Source organism: Strix uralensis, chromosome 18 (genome assembly GCF_047716275.1).
Source record: "Strix uralensis isolate ZFMK-TIS-50842 chromosome 18, bStrUra1, whole genome shotgun sequence".
In the NCBI taxonomy this organism is placed as follows: Eukaryota; Metazoa; Chordata; class Aves; order Strigiformes; family Strigidae; genus Strix; species Strix uralensis.
Genome location: NC_133989.1, coordinates 5,341,473 through 5,364,070, shown reverse-complemented (window position 1 = coordinate 5,364,070; position 22,598 = coordinate 5,341,473). Strand labels below are relative to the sequence as shown.

The window sequence follows — 22,598 nt, the reverse complement described above, 5'->3', positions numbered from 1 at the left end:
AACAGCGGTGTGAGGGGAAAACCATTCCCTTCAGCTCCATCTAGACTTCCCAGTTCAGATGACCACATTGCAAAATGGGTGCCTATTTTGAGCTATTAAAACCCTACTATTTTACTGTGCTTAAAACATAAGTCATAAACCAGGCATGGGGCCATCAGTCTTCTCCCTCTCCCTGAGCTTTCCAGATCGGAGCTTCATGTGAAGACAGTGCAGAGCCCAGGGAAGATCCTGAGTTCTGTGAGGCTGAAGAGGAAGATGGTTTACTGGGCTGACCCTCTTTAGGAAGTTCAGCTCAGCACAGAGCCAGCAAATGCACCCGTCTGGAACCCACACATACCACACCCCAGCCAAAAACAAGACAAAAAGTTAACTGTTAGAATTGCTTACTTGAATTTTTGTTTTATGTAAGGATTCCTTAAAAAAAATACATTTAGGTACATTTTCAAAACTGAATGGGCAAATATTTGTCTCTAAGAATTTTACAGTACATTTCTTGAGTGCAAGAAGTATAACAGGTCAGAATACGATAAATGAAAGGTAAATTCTGGGAGCATCCGAGTTGACCATACTTTTTCTTAGCGTTGAAATATGAAGCATTCCAGACAACTAACCCACATTCCATCTCAGTGCCAAGTCAGAATGCAAGGTCAGGGAAATATACCCAAAAACTACCCTGAATTATTTTTAGAGTAGCACAACACTAAAACATAAAAACACAGGACTTCTGTTGCTACCAGTGTTGAACTCAATCTTGTGACCAAGAAGAAAATAAAATCAAGGAGCACTCCAGTGTGATTTCTTTCTAATACATAGAACTTCATTTTCCTAACCTTTCAGAAAGCTTTTCTCTACAGCTTTTTTCAACTATGCTTTATTTCTACTTTTCTACCACACTGTAAGATTTGTAACATAATTAAAAAGATGTGAAAAATCCAGTATGAATACATATTAGATATTGGTCTTTAGAATCCTAAATAATGTAAAAATTTGGTTAAGTCTGCCAGTACTTCTCAACCTCCATCATCACAATAATAATACCTCATAACAGTTTGGGAAATTCCTGGATACTAATGCAGTGGAGGATTGCTTCTGTCATAGATGACTTTCTCAAGACCTCTGAAGTTCTGCTATCTAACAGTCTGACAGGAGACTATTATCCTCTGCCCACAGTAACTGACACAGTTCTGTAACCATTGGCCTGTTAACACCACTGTTGTCAAATGTCTTACTAAAGATAAATTATATTTTGGTATTTGTTACTTCAGATGCATAAATAAAGGCTAGATGGCAAAATTACCCTTTAAAATAATTACATAATTCCTGTGGCTCGCTGGTAGACACACCAATAATTTCCTCTACACAATAATGTTTCATGAGTGTATTCTCTCAGCTCCATCAGATATTTATTCAGCCAAATAAAGCACAAATCGCTGAGCATAAAACCACTACCAAGTGTTCGCAGTACCATCCATTAGCTTCATGACTTCCTTGACAGCACAAAGGATTGCAGACTGCCAGTTATAACTAATAGAGCTCCCTAGGGTCTTAAGCAGAGCTCCTCATTACACTGGATGGGGAAATGCAGGTTAAGAGTCAAAAGTAAAATGGACCCAAACCTGGTCCTAGTGTTTGACAGAATTGCAAATATCTCTGTAAACAATATTATATGACATTTGCATTGGGCAGAATACACAGGCTGTTGTATGCTTACATTGTCAGCTAGTCTTCTATGCAGGAAATCCAATAGGAGGCCCACATGAAAATTTAAGTAGTACATACTATATCATTCATATGCACATATATAACATCTTTACAAATGGAGAAAAAGATTCATTTTGATTGCTTCAGTTCATAACGCATTAATAAACAGAATTTTTGTAACAGCCACAAAGGCAAGGGAGAAAGAAGACAAAATGTTAAAATAATTAATGACTTCTGAATGATTTTTGAAGAAGCAAACCTACTGACATCTTCCCTGACTGATCTAATTTCCACTGATTATTTCCACTTTATTATTTCTGGGGGGGGGAAACCAATACAACACCAGCAAAAAACACCCTGTTTGCTAGTTCACTAAGCAAGGGTATAATTACCTAATTATAAATACTATGGGTCATACAATCTCTTAGCTGTATGGACATGTACCTCCAATATGCACGCCTACAAATGACTAGCAAGATTTCTAAGAAGTCATTCATGTACGTAATTATTTGCATATTTATCAAAAATTTGTTACAGGTCTCTGTATTTCAAATTGGGTTAGAATAAAAGATTTTTAGACTACATGTTAATAATAAAAAAAACCACTTCTGCAACTGGACCTTAAGACTTGAAGGACCTGGCCTTGCAGAAGTAATTTGTAGGAGGTCTAAAATACCTATATGGTTCACAGATGGTATCAAATTGATCTTGGGAATTCTTTTCCAATGCAATTTTTTTATATCTAGCCCTAGAAGTATAACAATGATGAATGGCCTCAAGTTGTGCTGGGGAGGTTTAGATTGGATATTAGGAAAAATTTCTTCACTGAAAGGGTTGTTAAGCATTGGAACAGGCTGCCCAGAGTTGAGTCACTATTCCTGAAGGTATTTAAAATATGTGTAGATGTAGCACTTAAGGACATGGTTTAGTGGTGGACTTGGTAGTGTTAGGTTTATGGTTGGAGTCAATGATCTTACAGGTCTTTTCCAACCTAAATGATGATATGAATGAGAGGCACATATATAGGGACAACCTCTAAGTGAAAACCCTAAGACTCTTTCTATTGACTTCAAAGAGGTTTGGATCAAGCTCTAAAGCCCACTCCATATTCCAGCTTGCTCATGTCTCTGATTTTAGTACCATTCCTGGTGTTGTTTCTGGTATAAATTGGCATGCTTTCCCATTTACTTAACACTGCTGTACACTTGCCCAGTATTGATGCACACTGTATACAACCCAAATGACTAAAACCTTCCAATGTTTACAAACACGTCTGACAGCATGCAGATTTTCCTTGTTGCTCTGGCTTCACATTAGATTTTGCCAATGGCTTTAAAATAGTGGAAGCAGCTGGGGCTGTTGGCCTTGCAGTGTACAAGTTCAGAGCCACATCCAGTGTCCTTCAAAGACATTGGTAGCACTTCCTTAAATCCACTCCTCTCTACAGCATTTCAGAGTGCTGCCCAAATTCATTAGTGAGTGATGAGACTGCTTTGTTAGAATGTCACTTTCTGTGTAATTACACGATAAGAGGACTTTGCCAACGAAATGCCCATAAATCATTCTTGCACAGCACACCCTACTGAGCTTGTAATTTGCAAACCTGTCAGTTGTGCTGATGCAACTGTTCATTTGACCATACAGAAAATCTGATCACTGACATAAGATGGGTTAGAAGCAGCTCTAAAGAAACAGGATTGGGTTTTAACCTTCATTTTTTCAGTGATTCAGTTTGTACCACAGTCCCACAACTACACTGGCACAATTTTGGAGACAGCAAATTACAATGCACAGAACAAGCAGGTCAAAGCAGAACTTCTGAAACCAAATTACTGTTGAAGTCACTATGTCATGTAAGCATACTACCGTGTTTTAACAGACATGGTAATCCTAGTGAAGAAAGACTCCTGCCTTTTAAATACTAACTTGTATACGCTCATAAATTCTGGATCAGAATTTGGCTCTTAATAAGTTTATCAGAAACAGCATTTGTGAAATCCTACTTGCACTTTTATTCCAACATGGCACTTGGCCTAGCAAGGATCTTTGTAACAACCATCTGAATTTTGACCTCACTGGAAGAGTATGACAGGCAAGATCTGCATTTTACTTGTTGGATAAAGGTGTTGAAGGATTTGTTTCCAAAAATACATGAGATCAAAGCTGCATAGTCTGAAAGTGTTCACCCGATTACAGTCTACTGCTGTTTGTAAGTCAGACTGGTGAAGTGTATTTTACAATAGAAATGCAGTACAGAAATTTCCATGATTAAATTGTTCTGACTTTGCTTATGACAATGTCATAGCCTCCAGCTTTGAAGTCATGAAACAGAAGATGTCTAATTCTATCTTGGGCTAACTTTTCAGGTTAAAAGTTTACTATTAGAACTGATCCTAGAAAACCAACCACTATCTCTGTCCATCAAATAAGTTGTCTTTAAATTGCTAAGAAGCCTGCCCTTCCAAAATTTGCAGCAAGATGGCATCTGCACCATTAAGAAACAGCATACTAAACTGCAATACAGTAGATGAGCAGATTGTTTTAGGATTTCTTGCTGTCATGGCAACATACACAACTGTAAAAAAAAAGATACTTAAGAACTTAAAAAAAAAAATTAGCCTCAGTTTTTGCTGAAGAAAAAGACTTCAGAAAGACTTACTGCATCTGCAAAAGAGCAGAAACACAACCTCCCCAGCAATAATGTTATGCACATGCATATTTTGCCTTAATGAGGATGCAAAACACTACATAAATGCTTACTTCATCTCTTAGAAAGCAGTAACTTTACTATGTAGGAGTGGTATTCAGTCCTAGTTTTCCTTAAAATTCAACTAAAAATTCCTAGAATCTATTTGTAGCTGTTCTACTTCCCTTCCCAAGTCTTGCTTCAGGAATTGGTAAGTGGGAAATTGAATGGATGAGGCCATCCCAAGGTCCCAGACACATATAAAACTAGGCAACACACAGAAGCACTCAGAGAAGTAAGAAGATGTACCATAGAGTGACCACTGCATTCCTCCCTGGGGAAGATCCAACAGCAAGTTTAATTCTCTTAGATCAGTTCTGTACACCGCAGCTCCACTGACTCTTCTGTTGCACTGAGTAGCACCCGTATGAGAACTGGAACTGGTGGCTATGACTTCTGGGGAGTCATGCAGTACACAAGTTCAATCTCAAAACAGATATTGTGCTGCTAACTTGGCCCTTGCTTATTATGAGTTTGAATCAATTTGACCTTTCATCCTCTTACCTTCAGCTGCTGATCAACACTAGCATTCCTATATTCTCTCCCATGAAGACAAGCCTAAGTCAGCTCCCAGTTACATGAAGTTGTGTCCCCTGTGAGATGCTCATAAATTATAATTATGATGGTATTCACTAGATTTCAGGTCCCCAAGAACTGCAACTGTGATCTACTGAAGGAAGCGCTGTCACTAGTTTCACATATCCCTGGCCCCCCAAAGTATTTTAACTCTTCAACTGCCAAATTTCTTGTGTATCGCGGTCAGTGTGTGAAATACCAGCCAAAGTTCTGTGTTACACAAGAAATGAAACCGATATGCAGATGACATCAAAGTGCCATTGAAATAAGTGTTGAAATTTATACTAACATGAGTGGAATCACAATTTTGTCCTGCAACTCTGTGTCAAAGATTCCTCAGCTCTCATCCAATTAGCACAGAACACCAATTTTCTCTTTCAGCTTCTGCTGACAACTGAATGATCTTTGCTATTTGAATTAATTTGAAAAAGTTATACATCAAAGTTATTCCAGATTTGGTAACAGCAACATGAGATCTGAATCAGAATGTACTGTCTGAATAAAATACATAATAAAAAGAAAGGACATCTCTGATAAGGGTACAAATTATCCAAACTTATCCCTGAAAAAATGAGCTGTGTTGCTTCTAAAATACAAGCACTTCAAACGGCAAAGCCTAAGCAAAACAAAGGCTCCTCTTTTTCATACATATTTTATTTCCTCATGGAATTTAAGTGCTCAAAACAGTTATTAAAAAAGTATATTTATTTTCTAAGCAATTTACCACTTGCAAGGAGAAAGCAAACATCATTACAATAATTACAATATATTTGTCTTCCTTGCCCTGCACTCCTGTATCACTTACCCTGAGAGATGGAACCCGAGATCCAATGATGTGAGTGAGATAAATGGAAAGCATAGGAGCTGCAGTCACCTGCATACTGCATGTGTTCTGGTAATACTGCACGCTGACCTTATTGAAACATGCCAATATAAAACATTTCACAACATGTACTAAATGTAGGGGTGTTATGGTGATTACTTGAAATACATGTGTACCAATACGATTTACTCACCTGTTCGCTGTTCCATACGTCCGAGAATGTCTCTCTGTTCCATACATCCAGAAAAGTCTCTCTGTTCCATAACAGAGAAAAGACAGAGTATGTAAAAAAAGGACTAAACTGCAACTATGGATAAACCTAAGTGATGTGTTAATCTCTAGCACCCATGTAAACAGAGTTTCATGCTCTCTCCAATAATATTGGGGATCACATTGCAGTTTAGGAGGAAGCCTTTCACACCACAATTCCTTCCCAAACATATGCCCTCCTGTTCTTGGAACAAACTAATCAGAATTACGTAAATCAGACTTTCATAAGCAAGTGGCAAGCATTTTTCTAATAATCCAAAAATCAATTAGTAGCAGATGCTAAGTTTTAGCCATTTGTGAACTTCCCCCACTTTAGTATACTAAGTCAAATAGCTTACATCATTTTTTTCTCTTCTTCAATACATTCAAGTGATTTTGAAACATAAATAATGGAAAGAAAACAATATATATAGAAAAAGGTGACAGACATAATTGATCAATGGAAGGGTTGCGTTAGTGAAAAGCTCAGGTACTTCAGGCATGGTATGCAAGATGAAAACTGGCGAAGCTTCTGAACGTACTGCAACCAGGCAGAACGAGGAGTTAAACAGAAGAGCCAGATAGCTGCAAAACTGCCACAGTGCTTATTAATGCCCATGACAGTTCCAGGGTCACAGCCCTGGAAGAATGAAATGGAGAACAGCAGTTTTCCTAATGAAGTCTCAACTGGATGCACATCATTCCTCCCATATTTCTTCCTTGCTGGGCACACAGGTGAGGAAGGTGACTAGCACATGCTGTCCACAACGCCCTCCTGACACTCCTTTCACTAATAGTGCCAAGCCTGGGCTTAAAGAGCACTCGGGCAAGTCAAGACTGACTGTTACAAACCCTTCACTAGCATGCCTTGGCTATTTTTAGTGTGAAGAAAAGTTCGAAAGTTTTATGAAATTCAGTTAAGACAGAAATCAAATATTCACCTGTGGCTTTTTAGCAAGCAAAGGCCTAAACATAAAACAGTTTCCAGCTGCTTGGAAATCACTGAGAAAGCAGCCTTCCCTCCTCCCCTTATTAAAATAGGAGGGGAAAAAGTCTTTAAACAGCTGATATGATCAAACTATTGACTAACAATATTTTTACAGTGTTATATGGGCCTACAGTGTTTTCATAAAATGAGGTTCCTGATTCTACAGAGCTAAAGTGAAACTCCAAGACCGAGCCCCCGCCCAGTTGAGATCTGTCCCAGTTTAACCTCAGGGCAGGACGGGGATCCTGGCGGAGAGGCTTTCCCCAGGCTCCGCCCCGCGGGATGCGGGCGGCAAACCCCGGGGCGAGCACCCGCCGCTGCGCAGGTTGGGTCAAACCCCGTCGCAAGCGGAAAGGGAAAGTGGGGAGACAGCCCGCCCGCGGGGCGCCTACCTCCGAGGGAGCCTCCTCTCGGGCTGCCGGGAGGCTGCGAGGGCGTCCCGGGGCCGGGCCCCCCCCGGAGGCTGTGAGGGCGCCGCCGCCCTGAGGGGAGACGCGCCTCGCGCGCCAACGGCTCGCGCCCGGCGGGGCGGGAACCGCGGCCGTTCCTCAGGCGAAAAGCATCTTAACGGGGGAAATGACACCCGTGCGAAGGGAGCCTGCGGCGATGCTGCGGGGGAAATGACGCCAGCAGGAAATTTCCCTCTCAGGTGAGCCAAGATCTCACCTGTGAGGACAGCCCTGGGCCTCGGGATTCGGGCCAGACTACAGCGATTAACGTGCAGATCAGGCATGATCGGGTATCTTCTGACCCTTAAATATGTCAAAGAACAATTTAATGATTCAAAGTGGAATTTCCTAATTCCAGTGGCAAACTTTTTCTGGGATCTTAACCTTGCATTTTTTATATTTACAACACCACCTTCTTTAAGCTATTTCTATTATCCTGAAGTCTAAAACCTGTACCACTTATGTTACAAATGTAATAAATACTTCACTGGGTTTTCCCATATTATTTAGTAGAGCTTGCAGGGTCTCGATTACACTGGGCGTGGCTTTCAGACATCCCATGTCCAGTTTTTCATAGTTTTGGATATCTGAGACCATGGAATACTTTGAAGATGAAAGTGAGAATACTAAGGAACTTCGAGCCATATGCCTTCTTAAGAACACTGCCTGTAAAAAAGAGATCTGTATACAAGAATATTTGTTCCCCAAAAGGCAATACAGAAAGGAGGGAGATTTGGACCTGCTATGGAAGTTTTATATACACCCCTTTTCCTCAGACATACTGAGGTCCAAGGGGAACAAAAAATGGAGAGGAAAATCAGATTCATCCATTCAGAGTGGAAACTGGCACAAACAGTACTTAAATGGCACATCACCTCTAGCTTGGCTAGTTTTGACAGCACTGCAGGAGTCCTCCCCTGTCCTCCACACACAGCTGCCTTTTCCTTGCTTCTTATGCACAATTATTACAGTAATCGCATACCTGTAACTCTCTGCTGGCCTTGGCATGCCACAGACAGGAGTTCCCTCCCATCAACTGATATGTTGCTGTTACTATTGTAAGCTGCATAATTTGGAATAACTGACATAAAAGTAGATGTTCCCCTTCTCATTGTCATTGCACTGGTACCTAGCAGGACTTATGTGAGTCAAGAAGGCTGGCAGCTGAGCTGACTGTTTTCCTTTACATTTTTCCCTCCCTCTTTCCTGTTCCTTCACTTACCAAATGACAGAGCGAGCACTAGAGCTGTGAGAGAAAGCAAACATGAAAATCAGATGGGTGATTCCTAGAATAGCTCTTGAGTATCAGAGATGTTAACTGTGAATCTGTACATGGAGCCACCAATAAACAAGTCCCTGGTACTTACTCATTTTTTATTTGCCTTCCATAGTAGCAACTACATCATCATGCTTTGGAGAAGACATCTTTCAAGCCTTTGTACTTCAAGTTGTGACTGCTGGATGATACTTATATCTCTTCTCAGTGACATGCATTTATCTTATTGACAATTAAAGGCTCAAAATAGGCCCTATGTCCTCTTTACCAAGAAAGCATCTGAGCATCTGAGTAAGACGAGAGCCTTTTGAGCATGGGAATGCTCATCCTTATTGTTACTGTTAGCATACTGAACTACAACAAGCTGGCATAAAAATCTAAAAAACTAGGTTAAGACTCACAAGCAACAAAACAAATGCTTTGTGTTGCTGCATCTAAGAAAACCGCTCTGAGCAAGGCTGTTTGTCCTTTGGTCATCAAAACAATTTTAACATGAAAGCTGATACTGTCAATCCAAATGTATCCTGAACTCATTTTTCTAAATAACAGCACGGAAAGAAAGATCAGGGTTATGCTCAGAGATCACATGTAGGCTTCAGATTAATGAAAATGAGGTTATTTAATATTATGCTGATTCTAGAAAAACAGTACTGACATGACTCACCTCTTTTCTTTCTCCTCAGAAAATCATTCCTTTCTAACACAAGTTCAGATTTCTCTTTGTAGAACTAGATCATGAAACAGGACTTCAGCTGTCTGTCAAACAGCAAGCAAATTGATCATGCATACCATTTTTATAATTTCATTTAAAAATTTTTATCAAGGAAAGGCACATCAAACGGACATGCATTGGTTTGGTTGTGGAATATGCATCCAGCTAAATAAATTTTATTTTCTCTTTTGTGTTCCTTGCGTGGATATTTCATTTTAAGAAGTATTTTTCTGCAACCGAATGAATGCCAATAGCAGAAATATCTGCCACTGAGCTAGAAAAATCTCATAACTTTTCATCATAAATATCAAAGGCTAGAAATCCTCTGAGAGAAATAAAACATATCAGATCATTGTACTTTCTCGGAAAATGTTGCAAACTTGTTTACCACAAGACTGCTATAGTGAGAAAATAAACCAAATAAAAGGAGAACCATGTTTCTACTAATAGTTGTTCTGATCCTGCAAATATTTTTGTTTGTGACATTTATAGAATTAAATCAAATAGTACAAGGGAGCTTAAGGACAATTTTTCAGGTGCTTAGTACCCACAGCTAGAACCAGGTTTAGTTTCATTCCAATTTCAGAAGGATTTACAAATCAATAGACTTAAAATATGTTGGTTAGTGCATGCCTCTATCAACTTCTGTTTACTTCTGTGAAAATGCTCCATTCCTTTTGGCATTGGTACTTCAACACAAAGAAGAGACTTTGCCTCACATTTATTTTTCCTGTCAAAAGCTTTGCCCCCAGAAGGAATTCAGGGCCTGCTTTAAGGTAAGGAAATGTAAAGTACAAATAGATACATCATCATCATTGTATATGAAACTTGAAAGTAAGAGACATGCAGATAATAGTTTCACATGAGAGACATTATTTAGCAACATCAGTTTAAACAGTTTAACATGATTTTTTTTTCCTTGTACTCCCTCCCCCAAACATGATGATTTGGAAATAGCAAGGTGGCCTAGGGGCAGCTCTGTCAGCTGGCATGCACAGCACCGGGGATTTATTCCCAGACGGAGTCTCTTGATGCTTGGTTTGGCAGGAATGAGAGAAAATGAAACGTTTTAACTAAGTTAAAACATCAGGGCAGATTCCAGTCTTGTTTGACTGATTTCTATCAGACAATATTTTAGGATTCAAAGAACCCTATAAAGTGTCCTCTACAGAGGCAATCAGTATGCAAGCTGGTTAAAAATATGTCAGTCTCATCTCATGTGCTGCTACACAGTACTAAAACTGTCTTGGATTGAAAATATTTTAATATATTCATTCTTGTACAAATGCTTAAATCTGATATGGAACTTTTCAGCTATGTATTTTATACAAGAAACCAGTATGATGCTTCATTGCAGAAAGCAGGTATATCAATTAGTACAAACAGACTTTCACAGTAAATCAGTAGAAACCATCAGCATTTTCTAGCACAACCTAAAAGCTATATAGAGAAAAAACACTTAAAACTTGCTACTTCCTCTCTTTTTAGGACTAAAAATAGATTTAGCTTTTTATTTCACTAGAAAGGGGAAAAATTCTTACTTGAAAATTGGGGCCAGTACCTATGTTAGGCTGGGCTATCCATATGCATAGAAAAAAAATCTCCCAGAAGTAATTTTTAGAGTTCACGACTCCCTTTCAAAGTTGAGTCATGGCGACTCAAAAGCTTGGCTTGAGGGGGAAAGTAGTACAAAATATATCCAGATCTCTTTAAAGCATCCCTTAAACAAGTGTTTTGGATTTGCTTGTTTGTTTCCCTGGAAATGTTTTATAGCATGATAAAAACGGTTCATTTAGCTGTCTTTTTGGAATTATGATGTGTCATTTGACTGGCAAGGCTTAGAAGAAGTTATAAAAACTGACACTGAAAACGTGTCAAGATGGCAATGTTAAGCTTTCAAAAAAACTGACTTGCAGAACGCCCTTGCTACCTTAATTTATTCCATTGCATTGTGATACAGCTTAGATTCCACTACCACACGCTACTTTTTCCTTGGGATCTACCTTATACACAGCAAGAAGGGATAGAACTCGCTGAATGAGAAACACTTTGATATGTTGCTTTAAACTCTTTGTTCAGTATCTGCTCTCGTGACAAGATTCACACTCCCTGTTCGGTGCAGCTGCTTACCCCAGCTGTGGGCAGACGTTACCACAACAGCCACACACAGGCCTTGTTCAAATGGAGTCTTTGAAGAATTTTCTTATCAAGCTCTACATTAAATACAGGCCCACAGACTGTTTTGGTTATTTTGAAGCCACAAAGTTGACCAGACCTAAGGGAATACATAACCCAAAGGTGACTCCCAAATGAGATGTGTGCAGGTGGTTAACTTTGAAACTCCTGCTTAAAGGAAAAAGGCAAATACAGTTCTCAGAGCGATAGATGTGATGAACCCCCCAAAATACAACAAAGACACAACGCCACAGAACCGCTTGGTTTGCTTCTAATTTCAGAAATGGCTAAAACACACTTGCTTTATAGAAGATATGAAAAATGTTTTCCATGTGTTTCTGCAAAACCAAATATGTACATGAACAAATGACTGCATTAATGGAAAATTTTCTGACACAAAGTTTCATCCCTAAAACCTGGCAACCTTATACCTGTCTTATGACAGGATCTCGGTCAGCTTTGCCTATAACCATTGCTCCTGAATCAGCCTAAGAATCGACCTGAAGGAATGTGTAGTTCTTAACGCTGGTTCCATACAAAGACAAAAGCGATGTTTAATGTGCGGTCCCCAACAGTACCCTGCTGTAACAAACGAGGAGAGAACCCGCGTGATCCTAACAAGTGCTGACTGAGCGTTCTGCGGGACTTCACTAGGAGAGCAATTAGTGTCCCTGATTTTGCAGGTCAACGCTCCAAGCAGATACTACCCGGGGCACTGGGCACACACAAGCTGCCCCTTTGCTGGCACCCACCACAAGATGGGGAGAAGGCACCTTTCACCTAAGGAAAAATTCCATAAGAAAGGTTATTCCCTTTAAACAAATTCCCAAACCAGACTATTCAGCCCGGGGGGAAATACCCTCTTTCCCCGGGGTGGCCGGGGGACGTCGCCTTTGCCACAAAACTTCCCCCAGCCTAAGGGGCGACATAGGGCGCGTCCCCCGGCGCCCCCCCGGCTCCGCGGAGAGCCGCCACCGCCGCTCGTCCCGTCAGGGAGGAACCAGCGCTTTCCGAAACACCTGCACCCCACAGCCCCCCCGCCCGCCTCCGGGCATCCCCCGGGCGAAGACAGGCAGGGGACACCGAGCCCCGCAGCGCTCCCTCCCGAGGGGCGGATGGGGGGGGGGGGGGAATGGGGGGACGGGACACCGGGCAGGGGCGTGACAGCCCCAGTCACGTGCTCCCGGTGGGGGCGGAACCCCGAGGCCACGCGCACCTGCGGCGGCCCCCGCCTTTGTGCAGTGCAGGTGCAGCGCTCGCCCCCCCCCCGCCGTGACGTCACGCGGCCGCTCGCGGGGCACCATGGGAGAATCCCAATGTTTTCCAACGGATGCGCTCAGCAGCGCGGCGGCTTGAGGCGACTCCGGGAGCGACGCTCGGGGCGGGGGGGGGTGGGGGGCATCCCGGGAGGGGGTGTCGGCGGCGGCGGGGGGCCGGGCCGGCGGCCCGCGCCCCGGCTCTTCCCCACCCCGCCAGGCAGCATGGCCCACCCCCCTGAGGCGCCCGAGGCTGCCCCCTGAGTGCCCGGTGCCGGCGGAGCGCCCCGCCGCAGCCTGCCGACGGCGCCGGGGAAGATGCTGCCGCGGCTGGGCTTGCCCGGCTGACGCCCCGCCGCCGCCGCACCCCCGTCCCCATTGTCCCCTGGCCGCCTCCGGCTCTATGAGCGCCTCCTCCTCCCCCCGCCTCTGAGCTTCCCGCCCTCCACCTCATGGCTGCATCGGAAGAAGGGACCGGCTGCTTTCTCCCGCGAGGCAGGTCGCAGAGTGACCCCAGCATCCTCACCGACCCCGCGGGCCCCGGCGCCGGGGAGCACCCAGGTAACGGCCCCGCTCTCCCCGGCAGCGCTGGGGCGGGCGGGCAGGGGCGCGCCGGCATCATCCGCCAATTTGTAGCGCGCCCGCCCCGGCCGGGCAGGGAATTGGGAACATATTTTCTGCAGTAAGTGCTGAAACGATGCAGCGGCTTAGCTCCAAATAGGATTACGGCGGAGCTCTTCCCGTGGCTTTGCAATCGCACCCAAGTGAGGGTGCGGGGGGCGCCGGGGTCCCCGGGGGTGCCCCCGGGCGCAGCGCTCCGGCGCGGCAGCGGTTAACGCTGCGACCGAGGTCCGCGCACGGCTAATTTATCACTGGGGTGGGGTGGGGGGAAATAAGGTCTAATAAAGCAGGCTGTTTGCATGGGATCACCATGGAGACAAGGGGAAGCAGAGTCATAATTAAACGCTTTCTCCCCACAAGAAGGTAATTTTCACTTCATGGGGAGAAGCGTAATCTTCTTATGAAGTGTAGGCACAGAGGGTGGTGCCTGGGGGCACGGCCGAATCGCTAGTATATAAATAGAGTATTGTGATTAGATTTTTTTTCCTTAACAATGGCTAATGGTGTTGTCAGCTTAACTTCACTTTGAGGAATAAGTCTAAATGTCTGTTGGTGGTGACTCAGTAATTTCAGGTTGTCAACATCTAAGCAATGATGACCCCCCTTTAGAAAAAAACCAAATAACTACATCACTTCGATGTGATGTGATTGCAGGGAAAGGCACAACAACAAGCTGGAAGCAAAGGCTAAGAGCCAGTTTACTCTCAATTTATCTGAATACAAGAACTGGAAGGTTTCTTTATGAGAAAAGGAGCAATCAAAACAGCATAAGACAATGAATGGGGTGTTGATCATCTCTGCCCGTTACACTGAATTCTAAACCTAGAAATGGGTTTGGGTTTTGGGTCCAGCACTATCAGCCTGGAAGAGACAGTCCCTGAATACAATTTTGGATTGAACTTTAGTTCTGACTTTTTTTCAGATTAGTGAGTAAAAATAAAATAGCCCAGGCTCTCTTCATACACCTGCTATACTGCTTCCTTCTGAGCCGATGGGGATATTAATATTTGTAACTATTTTAAGATCTTCTGTTTATTTGTCTTATCACGCAATTCTGAGCACCTTGCTCTGGAGTGAAATACAAATTAAATTAAGGCAAACAGTAGACGATTTATCTCTGATGCCCAAGTGTTCCGATACCCTAAGTGAAGGGAACAAAGGACTCTTCTAACATGAACTGCTCGACTCACTCCCAAAGGGGCAATCTTGCCTGAAAGAGGAATGTATGTTTCTGCCATTTGATTTCTGGAAGCAGAAGTGACTAATGAAAGGAAGGCATATGCAATCTCAGTTTTAATTGCTCTATATTATTTTCTGCTATTTAATTATTTTGGCCTTTGTGAAATATACAACGAAGAAAGTACACAACATGTCTGACAAATAGACAAAGATATAAACATTATTATGCTTTTTGTAAGGAGAGAGAGCTATCAGTACTAAGTAGCATTTTTTTCCCCAAATACAGACTTCATCAGATAAGACAATGTCCCATTGCAATGCAGAAGCTATACTAATATGCAAGATGTCTTTTATATACATGTAAAATATTTTATATGTATTGTGTTATACATACAATCTGTGGAGAGAAACACAAGATGATAAATAGATATGTTTTTTGTCCAGGTAGGCATAAACAATAGTAGAGTTAGCACATTTGGTAAGCTTTTCAGGTTTTAAATTTGTTTATCAAATAGTATTGAACATCTCTATGCTTCAAAATGATAATAAAATGAACACAAATTACTTAATTTAAATAATATTTTACCCTACAGTGTTGCAGGTCATCACTATGAGCAATTTCATACAATCGGCTACTCAAAAAACTGAAATACAATTTATTGTAAGAATTATGCATGCTGGATGACATAAATGTAATTTATTTTATTATTCTGGAAAATAATTTTATCATTATAATATCAACATAACCACTTATGGACTCCTAAGTCAAAAGAAAGTCTTAAGGGCACTAAATGATACATACAAATTTTGTGTTTACATCCCAACCCTGCTCACAGACAAACTATGTAGAGTAGTAAGTCTGAACAGGTAGGATCCTTTGTTAATTTAAAAAATTAATTTTCATTAACATTTAATTAATTTAAATTATACAGACAAGTCCATAACAAGATATGGATATAACTGAAGGATTGCTATGAAAACATTCCTACTTTTATTTGGCATTTGAATGCTACTATATTCCTATTGGAGATGCACTCTTGTTTTGAAATATTTTCTTGAATGCATGATGTGGTCAAGGATTATTCTGCACCAATTCATTTGGCTATGTCTACTGTAGTAAAGTATATCAAGATAGAAATGTGGTAGTAGATGAAGCCAGACTATATTCTAAATATTTTTCTGGTGTTCAAGAGGGTTTGTTTAAAGACATAGTTTATATTCCTCCTCTTGACCTGTACAATTACAGTTGTTTTTTTTTTTTTTTTAACCCAGCTTTATACAGGAAATTTCAGTGACATAGCTGAGAATGTAGAGGTGGCAGCATATAGCTTTTCATGTTTACTTAAGAAAATCCTCTGATGCAGTGCTTCATTTTCCTTCCTCTCTTGAAACGCCAGCTTAACAGTAGTATTGACTGTGCACAGCATGGTTACAAGACTTGCTGGCTGTCTTGCACAACTTCAGAATCTTCTATCGCTGGACCATATAATCTGGTTTTAGCTGATACTGAGTAAACATCACATTCAAGGAACTCAGGATGAACAGACTGCAGATAGCAAGTGTTAGTTCACCTTCCTATTGCTTTCATTTGCAATTTTTTAAATGATTTATTGCTTGAGGTCAAATCTCAAAGGGAGTTTCCCAAGTGAGAACAAAGCTGAAGTTTCTTTTTTGGGTTTTTGTTTGTTTGTGGGTTTTTTGTTTTGTTTTGCTTTTTTAAAGAGGACTCCCTGTTCTTCCAGCAAGAGCACAGAATAACTAACTGGATGGTTCAAATAGTGTTAGATGTTGATTTTTGAGAAGTTCCGGGCACTGGCAATCCAGACTGATGCCAGCAGAAGCTGCAATTACTCCAAGCCTTGAACAATCAGGGCTTCATGATAAAGCTTCTTATCTAGTGTGCTTTTCTTCACAAAGCATTCACTGTAGAAATGAAAAGCTATTTTATAACCTTGATTTACTAGAACAGATGTAATCTTTACAGACTACAGTGAATTTTATCACATGTAAAAAACTTAAAAGATTAACATATGTCACTATGAGCTTATTAAATGTTCCTGTAGTAAATAAGATAAACAAGGTGTTCACTAAACTAGACTAGAGGTTGTTAATAGCTATTTATTCTAAAATAGAGATAGAAATTCACTGATTTAGATCCTTCACATGCAACTTTAATTAAACAGCAGTTCCTCAGAGTGATCAATTAAGATGTCTCAGTCATGGTCTGAGAAGAAAATACAGACTTCACTTATCTGTGCAGACTCTACTGACAAGCAGATAGTTTCCTCCAGCATTTAAATGGTGCATATAGTTCCTATTGGTAGTGTAGAGAGTACTGGAAATACTATAGGAAAGATAAGAAGAAATTAATGTTTCTTTGTTTTAATTGAATCGGTTATTTTCTCCTTTAAGACAAAATAATGCATTTCAGCCTGTTATTTAAGTGAACTATTTTATGGCCACTGAGCAATATTTTATGAGAATGACTATAGTACAGTGCACACTGGACATCATATTTCAGTCTTTATTTAAGCATGCTGCCATACTGAATGAGCAAGCCATAAAATGGAATATGTCCTGAACTTGAGAAACACACATCAAAATACTTATGTCTTGCTTAACTATAGACTGTCTCTAGCCTGTGCTGTTGTTAAGAAAGTGAATCTCATTTTTCTTATTGTGCCATGACTTGATGCCAGATTGACAGCAGAAGAATCCCAATCAACACAACTTTCGTTTGGAAATCCTCATAGGAAAGAGTTATAAAACCAGTAGCATCCTTCCCTGCTGCCATATAAGATGGCTGTTCAAAGTCCCATTGTTTTCATGGAGTTTGGGAGAAGGCCAGAATATCCAGTTGTATCAGATTTTGTGTATAATGACACAACTTAATTGATTGTAGATCTGGGGTTAGCTCTGAGCTGAAAAACTACTTTAGAAAATACTACATCCTGCCATAATATCAAGGGGAATTTTTTGAGGCAGTTAAGAAAAGTGATAAAATACTAGTTAAGTTCTAATTTTAAAAAGTTAGAAGGTGATGGAAGATGATTTAGATGGCAAAAGACAGAAATCACTTCAGAAAACATAATGCAAAGAGGGATTTGATTAGTTCCAGAGATTATAGTTTTTTCCTTTCCTGTTCTCTTTCCCCTCCTCCATCTTTCCAGGTAAGGATCAATACAGAAACAAAGGTCTGAATTTCATACCCTGGCCCTCTTCAGAACAGAACCATCTATTTGAGAGACAGTTGCAGGAATCCAAAATATTGCTCTCATTATATCCTTTCCAGCAGTCACAGGGCATAGAAAAGATTGACAATCTCATTTGATTTGTAGTCATAAAAGATAGGGCTCCACAGACTGAAGAAGAGCACACCATGTCAAAACACGGTATTACTTGAGGAGAGACAGACAACCATGACAATGTGTGAAAATGTCACACCCCCTTTAATTTTGGGATAATCCGTTTTAATTTGTGTAAGTCTACATTGGTGCCATCACGTTTTGCTCTGTATGCTGCTACTTTTCCTCCCTGGCACCATGCAATTAAGGAATGCTTTTTCAGGGCTGGCATTACCGAGTTCTTCAGCAGACCGTGCCAGTGGTCCTCCATGTCTTCCTTCCCCAGTGTAGGATCTGTACCGAGGCAAGGAGCTGTTGTGGTGCAAGCAATAGTGTTAGATGTTGTTAACAGCTATATTAACAGAATTTCTTAGTATTCTCGTTGGAAAAGACTGATGAAGAGGGCTTCTCAGCCTCTACACTATTTGCTGTGATGTGCTTCAAGATCTGACAAGTTAAAGCTACGTCAGAATAGTTGTTCCAGAGATGTACAACTATGTTCCTGCCAAACACTAATTCCCTTTTTATTTTTATTGATACCACGTGTAATTGGCAGCACTGTGCACTGAATTAACTCGAGAGAACAACTGCATAAAACTTAAAGCTCCTTCATCACTGTTTCTAGTTATCAATTCAAATGTTTTGTAGCATTCTTGTAAGTATTCTTCCAGGATGCTAAGAAGAGAATTGAAGTGTTATGTTCCTTTTACATTGTCTCTCTTTGGACTGAAGGATGACCTGTAAGCCAGTGGGGCCTCACAGGCAATATAAGGACATCAGCCATCTAAGTAATGCTTAGGGAAAGTTATAATGCAATAAAACATCAACTATAGGAATACTCTATACTAGGCCTTTTTTTTTTTCTTCTGCTTTAAAGCTGTAACCTAGCCTGAATAGACTGTGACACTCCCTTCATATGCCTATCATTGTTTTCTCATGACTTTTTAGGGTTGATTTATGCTGCTGAAGATTTTAATTAACATTCATTGCTGACATATTTGTTCCTTCAACAAGTTTGCTCAGCTTGAGTCTTGTGCATAGTGTTAGGGGGCGTGTTAGCAATTGGAAAGCTATACTCTCCTTAACCATCAGGACACTGGTAAACTGCATGATGTTGGAAGCTACTGGCAGGGGAGGTTTGAAAACTCGAAAGCATAAAAGCAAATTGTAGTAGGTTTGGGCTGCAGATGCTTGTAAGGAACAAAGGGAAGACAAAGAGAAACATGGGTACAACTAGAGTGCAGATAGATTGGTGCCAGCCCTCTGAATCTGCTCTAGTAATTTTTGCTGCAAATCTATTCATTCCAGACCCATACTTCAGAAAATCTTGTAACTGTGTGCTTAACTTAAAACACGTGCTTAAGATGCAAGGAAATTGATAGCAGAGTGAGTGCCAGGACAGAAAAAGATGCTGTTGATGCCCTGCCTGTCAGTTGGCTGGTGCTCTCATCCTTTTGCTGCAACTTACATCAGGGACTTGTAGGCTTATCTGCGATGTCTTTAGTGGTTGCATAAATTTTCAAATTTGATACTGACACTTGAGCCAGGCCACATATTAAATGGTTTTGTTCCACCAGAAAGATTTTGCTTTCCATTTCATTTTCCTGTATCAACCAGTCTGTTCTGTTAACAGAGTTTGGTTAGCCTGCACTGTATTTCTTCTGAAACAAGAAGTATACGAGGTCTCCTACATCCTTTCCCAACACTATTAATTATGAGCAGAATTAAATAAGCTAGTCAGTGCTTTTGCTCCAGTTTATGACTTAACCCCATGTTTCGTATATATGAAGCTTTGTGATATTTTAATTTCTCTCACTCAAAGTCAGGATGTTTCTGTTCAAATCCAACCAAAGGGCTCCTAGCAGAAACTTCCTGCTCCACACATAATGGTGAGTATACTCAGGAATACTCAGAGGAGACTAGAAACATGCAGGGTATTAGTTTACTTAATATCCCATTTCCTTTTACATTGAAATCCAAATTTCAGTCCTATAAGGCTCCCCAAAACATTTGTTATTTGTGGGAATGTAGAGGTTTTTTTATGACACACCACCAGAAAAATCATCACGGTATTACTAAGTACCACAATGTGAATTACACTTTAACAAATGGTCCATTGTGCTTTTGGGAAGATCTTTTTCTTTCTCATTAAATCCCCGTCCCTTGCTGGATCTGAAATTCCTGTGATGCAGAGAAACTTCACTGGCAGCACAGAATTCCTTTTTTTTCTCTGTCCCACAGTGGAGAATCTCCTCCTGCCCCAGCAACCCTACTCCCTGGTGCATCACTCATCTCATATGCATGGCAGTTCTTCTCCATCATTTTCCAGGAAGGGAGAGTGATCTCTCCATTTCTGGAGAAGAGAATGGGCACAGTGCACTTGGGCAAGCTGCGTAGGTGGGACTTACTAGATGTAGATTCTATTGCTCTGAACGTGCAATTTTGATACTGCACATATTTAGATTTGTGTGACAATGGTGTGGTATTGTTATGTTGCATATTACTCAACAAGATGCACATGTAACATGAACTGCTTTATATTGGTTGCCTGGGTATTTTACTTACTGAAACTCTAACCACTTAGTTTATTTTAGGGATTCAAGAGAGAGCTTGGTGAAGTTATGTTTTAATGCTACTTTTGCAGCAATTAAATGAGATCAGTTAATAAGTATGCTGTTCATGTTGAGCGTTGTTTTTAGGCTTTTCCAAGGTTTGACTGTTTCTGGTGTTTGGGGATTTATATTTAGCCAAATATTAGAGTTTTGTAGATGAATTAGAGACCTTTAACGGGTAAAAAAAAAAAAGGTGTTTTACAGTTCTCTTTTCTCCTAAATCCCAAATTGGCAGGTAGTTTGAATGTTGCTGAAAAGATATTTAAACCATTTAAAACTCTTTATCCAAGAAGTGGAAATACTGGTTATACACCATCATAACATAGACTGGATTTATGAGAGTGAGGTCATCATATTGGAAATACCCGGTGTTGTTTTATGAACTTTTGCACCTATAGTTACTTGTGCATTCTTGAGTAATAACTGAGGGTGCTGCTTGCCTCCTAGCTTTATGATCATTGTCTTCTGAGCAGAAAGATTGGATAGAATCTTGCTTTGAAATGCAGAAACCTAAGGGACCGTCACGGAGTGCAAGTGTGCACTCTGTTCCCACATCACAGAGACCCAATGCACTGACTGCTGTTCTGATATTCCAGATGCTTGTTGGTTCTCTTATTCTCAGTGCTACTAGCAAAACCCTTGGGACATGTAAAGGATTAGGTCTGCACTTGAATATCAGAGTTAGAGTAGGTAGTCTTATCACATGTCAGTGAAAAGCTTTTTCACTAGTTATCTGATCTAACAGTCTATTATCCATTGTTGAATCAGAATTAATTTATTAGTTCTAGAATGTCTTAAATATTATATCTCCCCTAGTTCGTGGGAATCCTTTCTCATGCACCAGAAGGAACCCAGTTATGTGCACACAAGTTCCCTCTTCACACTTATGTTTGGTTGCAGCAACTATACTCTGACATTAAAAGAAGCAGGGATGACATTCCATGCTGTGCAAAGAGTTCAGGGTTGATTTTTAAAAATTTTTATATTGATATCTATATAATGCATTTGCATCTTATTGAAGAAATTTTTAGGTCTTAAGTATGCAACGATCAAAGCAAGCTGTATGAGTGAAAAAGGGCTTTTTCAGAGTATGTCATGCATCACACAGAAGTATTACAGGTCTCTTGTATACTCTCTACAAAGGGCATTTTTGTTTCCTGCCTTAACTCTTCAGATGTTTTTATGCATCATAAAAGGACTATCACAGATTACAAAAAAGATTCAAGCTCAGATTCTCCAGACACAGATGTCTTGTCTGAGAAATACCTATGGGCTATATCTGAAATAATGCATGATTGTGCCAGTTGCTATGCAGCATATAAAGAGGAACTGTTCCCACTTTAAGTAGTTTGCAATCTAATTTGAAAAAGAGAGAAAACAGTGGAAAAAACCAAGTGTTTCTTATATTTTACATATGGGGAATTGAACTGTGATTAATTGCCTTCTTGTGAGTTTCTGTAGGAAGTCAGTGGCACCAGTGGAAGTTAACTCTGGATTTCGTAAGGCTCAGTCCTGTATCTTAACCACAGAAATCATACACAGCAGTACTACTGCTGTGATAAATGCTGCTTATGTATCTAGGTGTTTCAGAGTCTGCTAGTCAACTCATGGAAAAAGTGGAAGGTAGAAGACAAAAGATTTTGTATGGAAAAGGAAATATGTTCTCATTGTAAGGTTAGAGAACTTTGTTTTATTTATTTATTTATTTATTAAAATGTAGCTGCAGTTTCTCGTTCTATGGCCTCCAGTGTTTCATATTACTAATAATAGAGAAAACAGTTTAGGCAAGTACATCTTGGAAATCTGGTGAATTAAGGAAGAAAAAAATTCTGAAACTCTGCTCTTTGCATAATGTTACACTGGGCCAGTTTATTTAAAATCACAGGCAAGT

The 22,598-nt window shown here is 40.5% G+C and overlaps 1 protein-coding gene across 2 annotated transcripts in view; it reads left to right on the top strand.

Moving 5' to 3' along the window:
• The first annotated feature begins 13,098 nt into the window (after nt 1-13,098).
• PHACTR3 (phosphatase and actin regulator 3) overlaps nt 13,099-22,598 on the top strand; it is a 115,075-nt gene continuing 105,575 nt past the window's right edge. Inside the window, exon 1 of one of the 2 annotated variants that reach the window (XM_074888309.1) lies at nt 13,099-13,512. In XM_074888309.1, coding sequence (XP_074744410.1) covers nt 13,404-13,512 — 109 coding nt within the window. In that variant the 5' untranslated portion in view covers nt 13,099-13,403. The remainder of the gene's footprint in view (nt 13,513-22,598) is intronic. The other variant, XM_074888310.1, reaches the window with a different exon arrangement.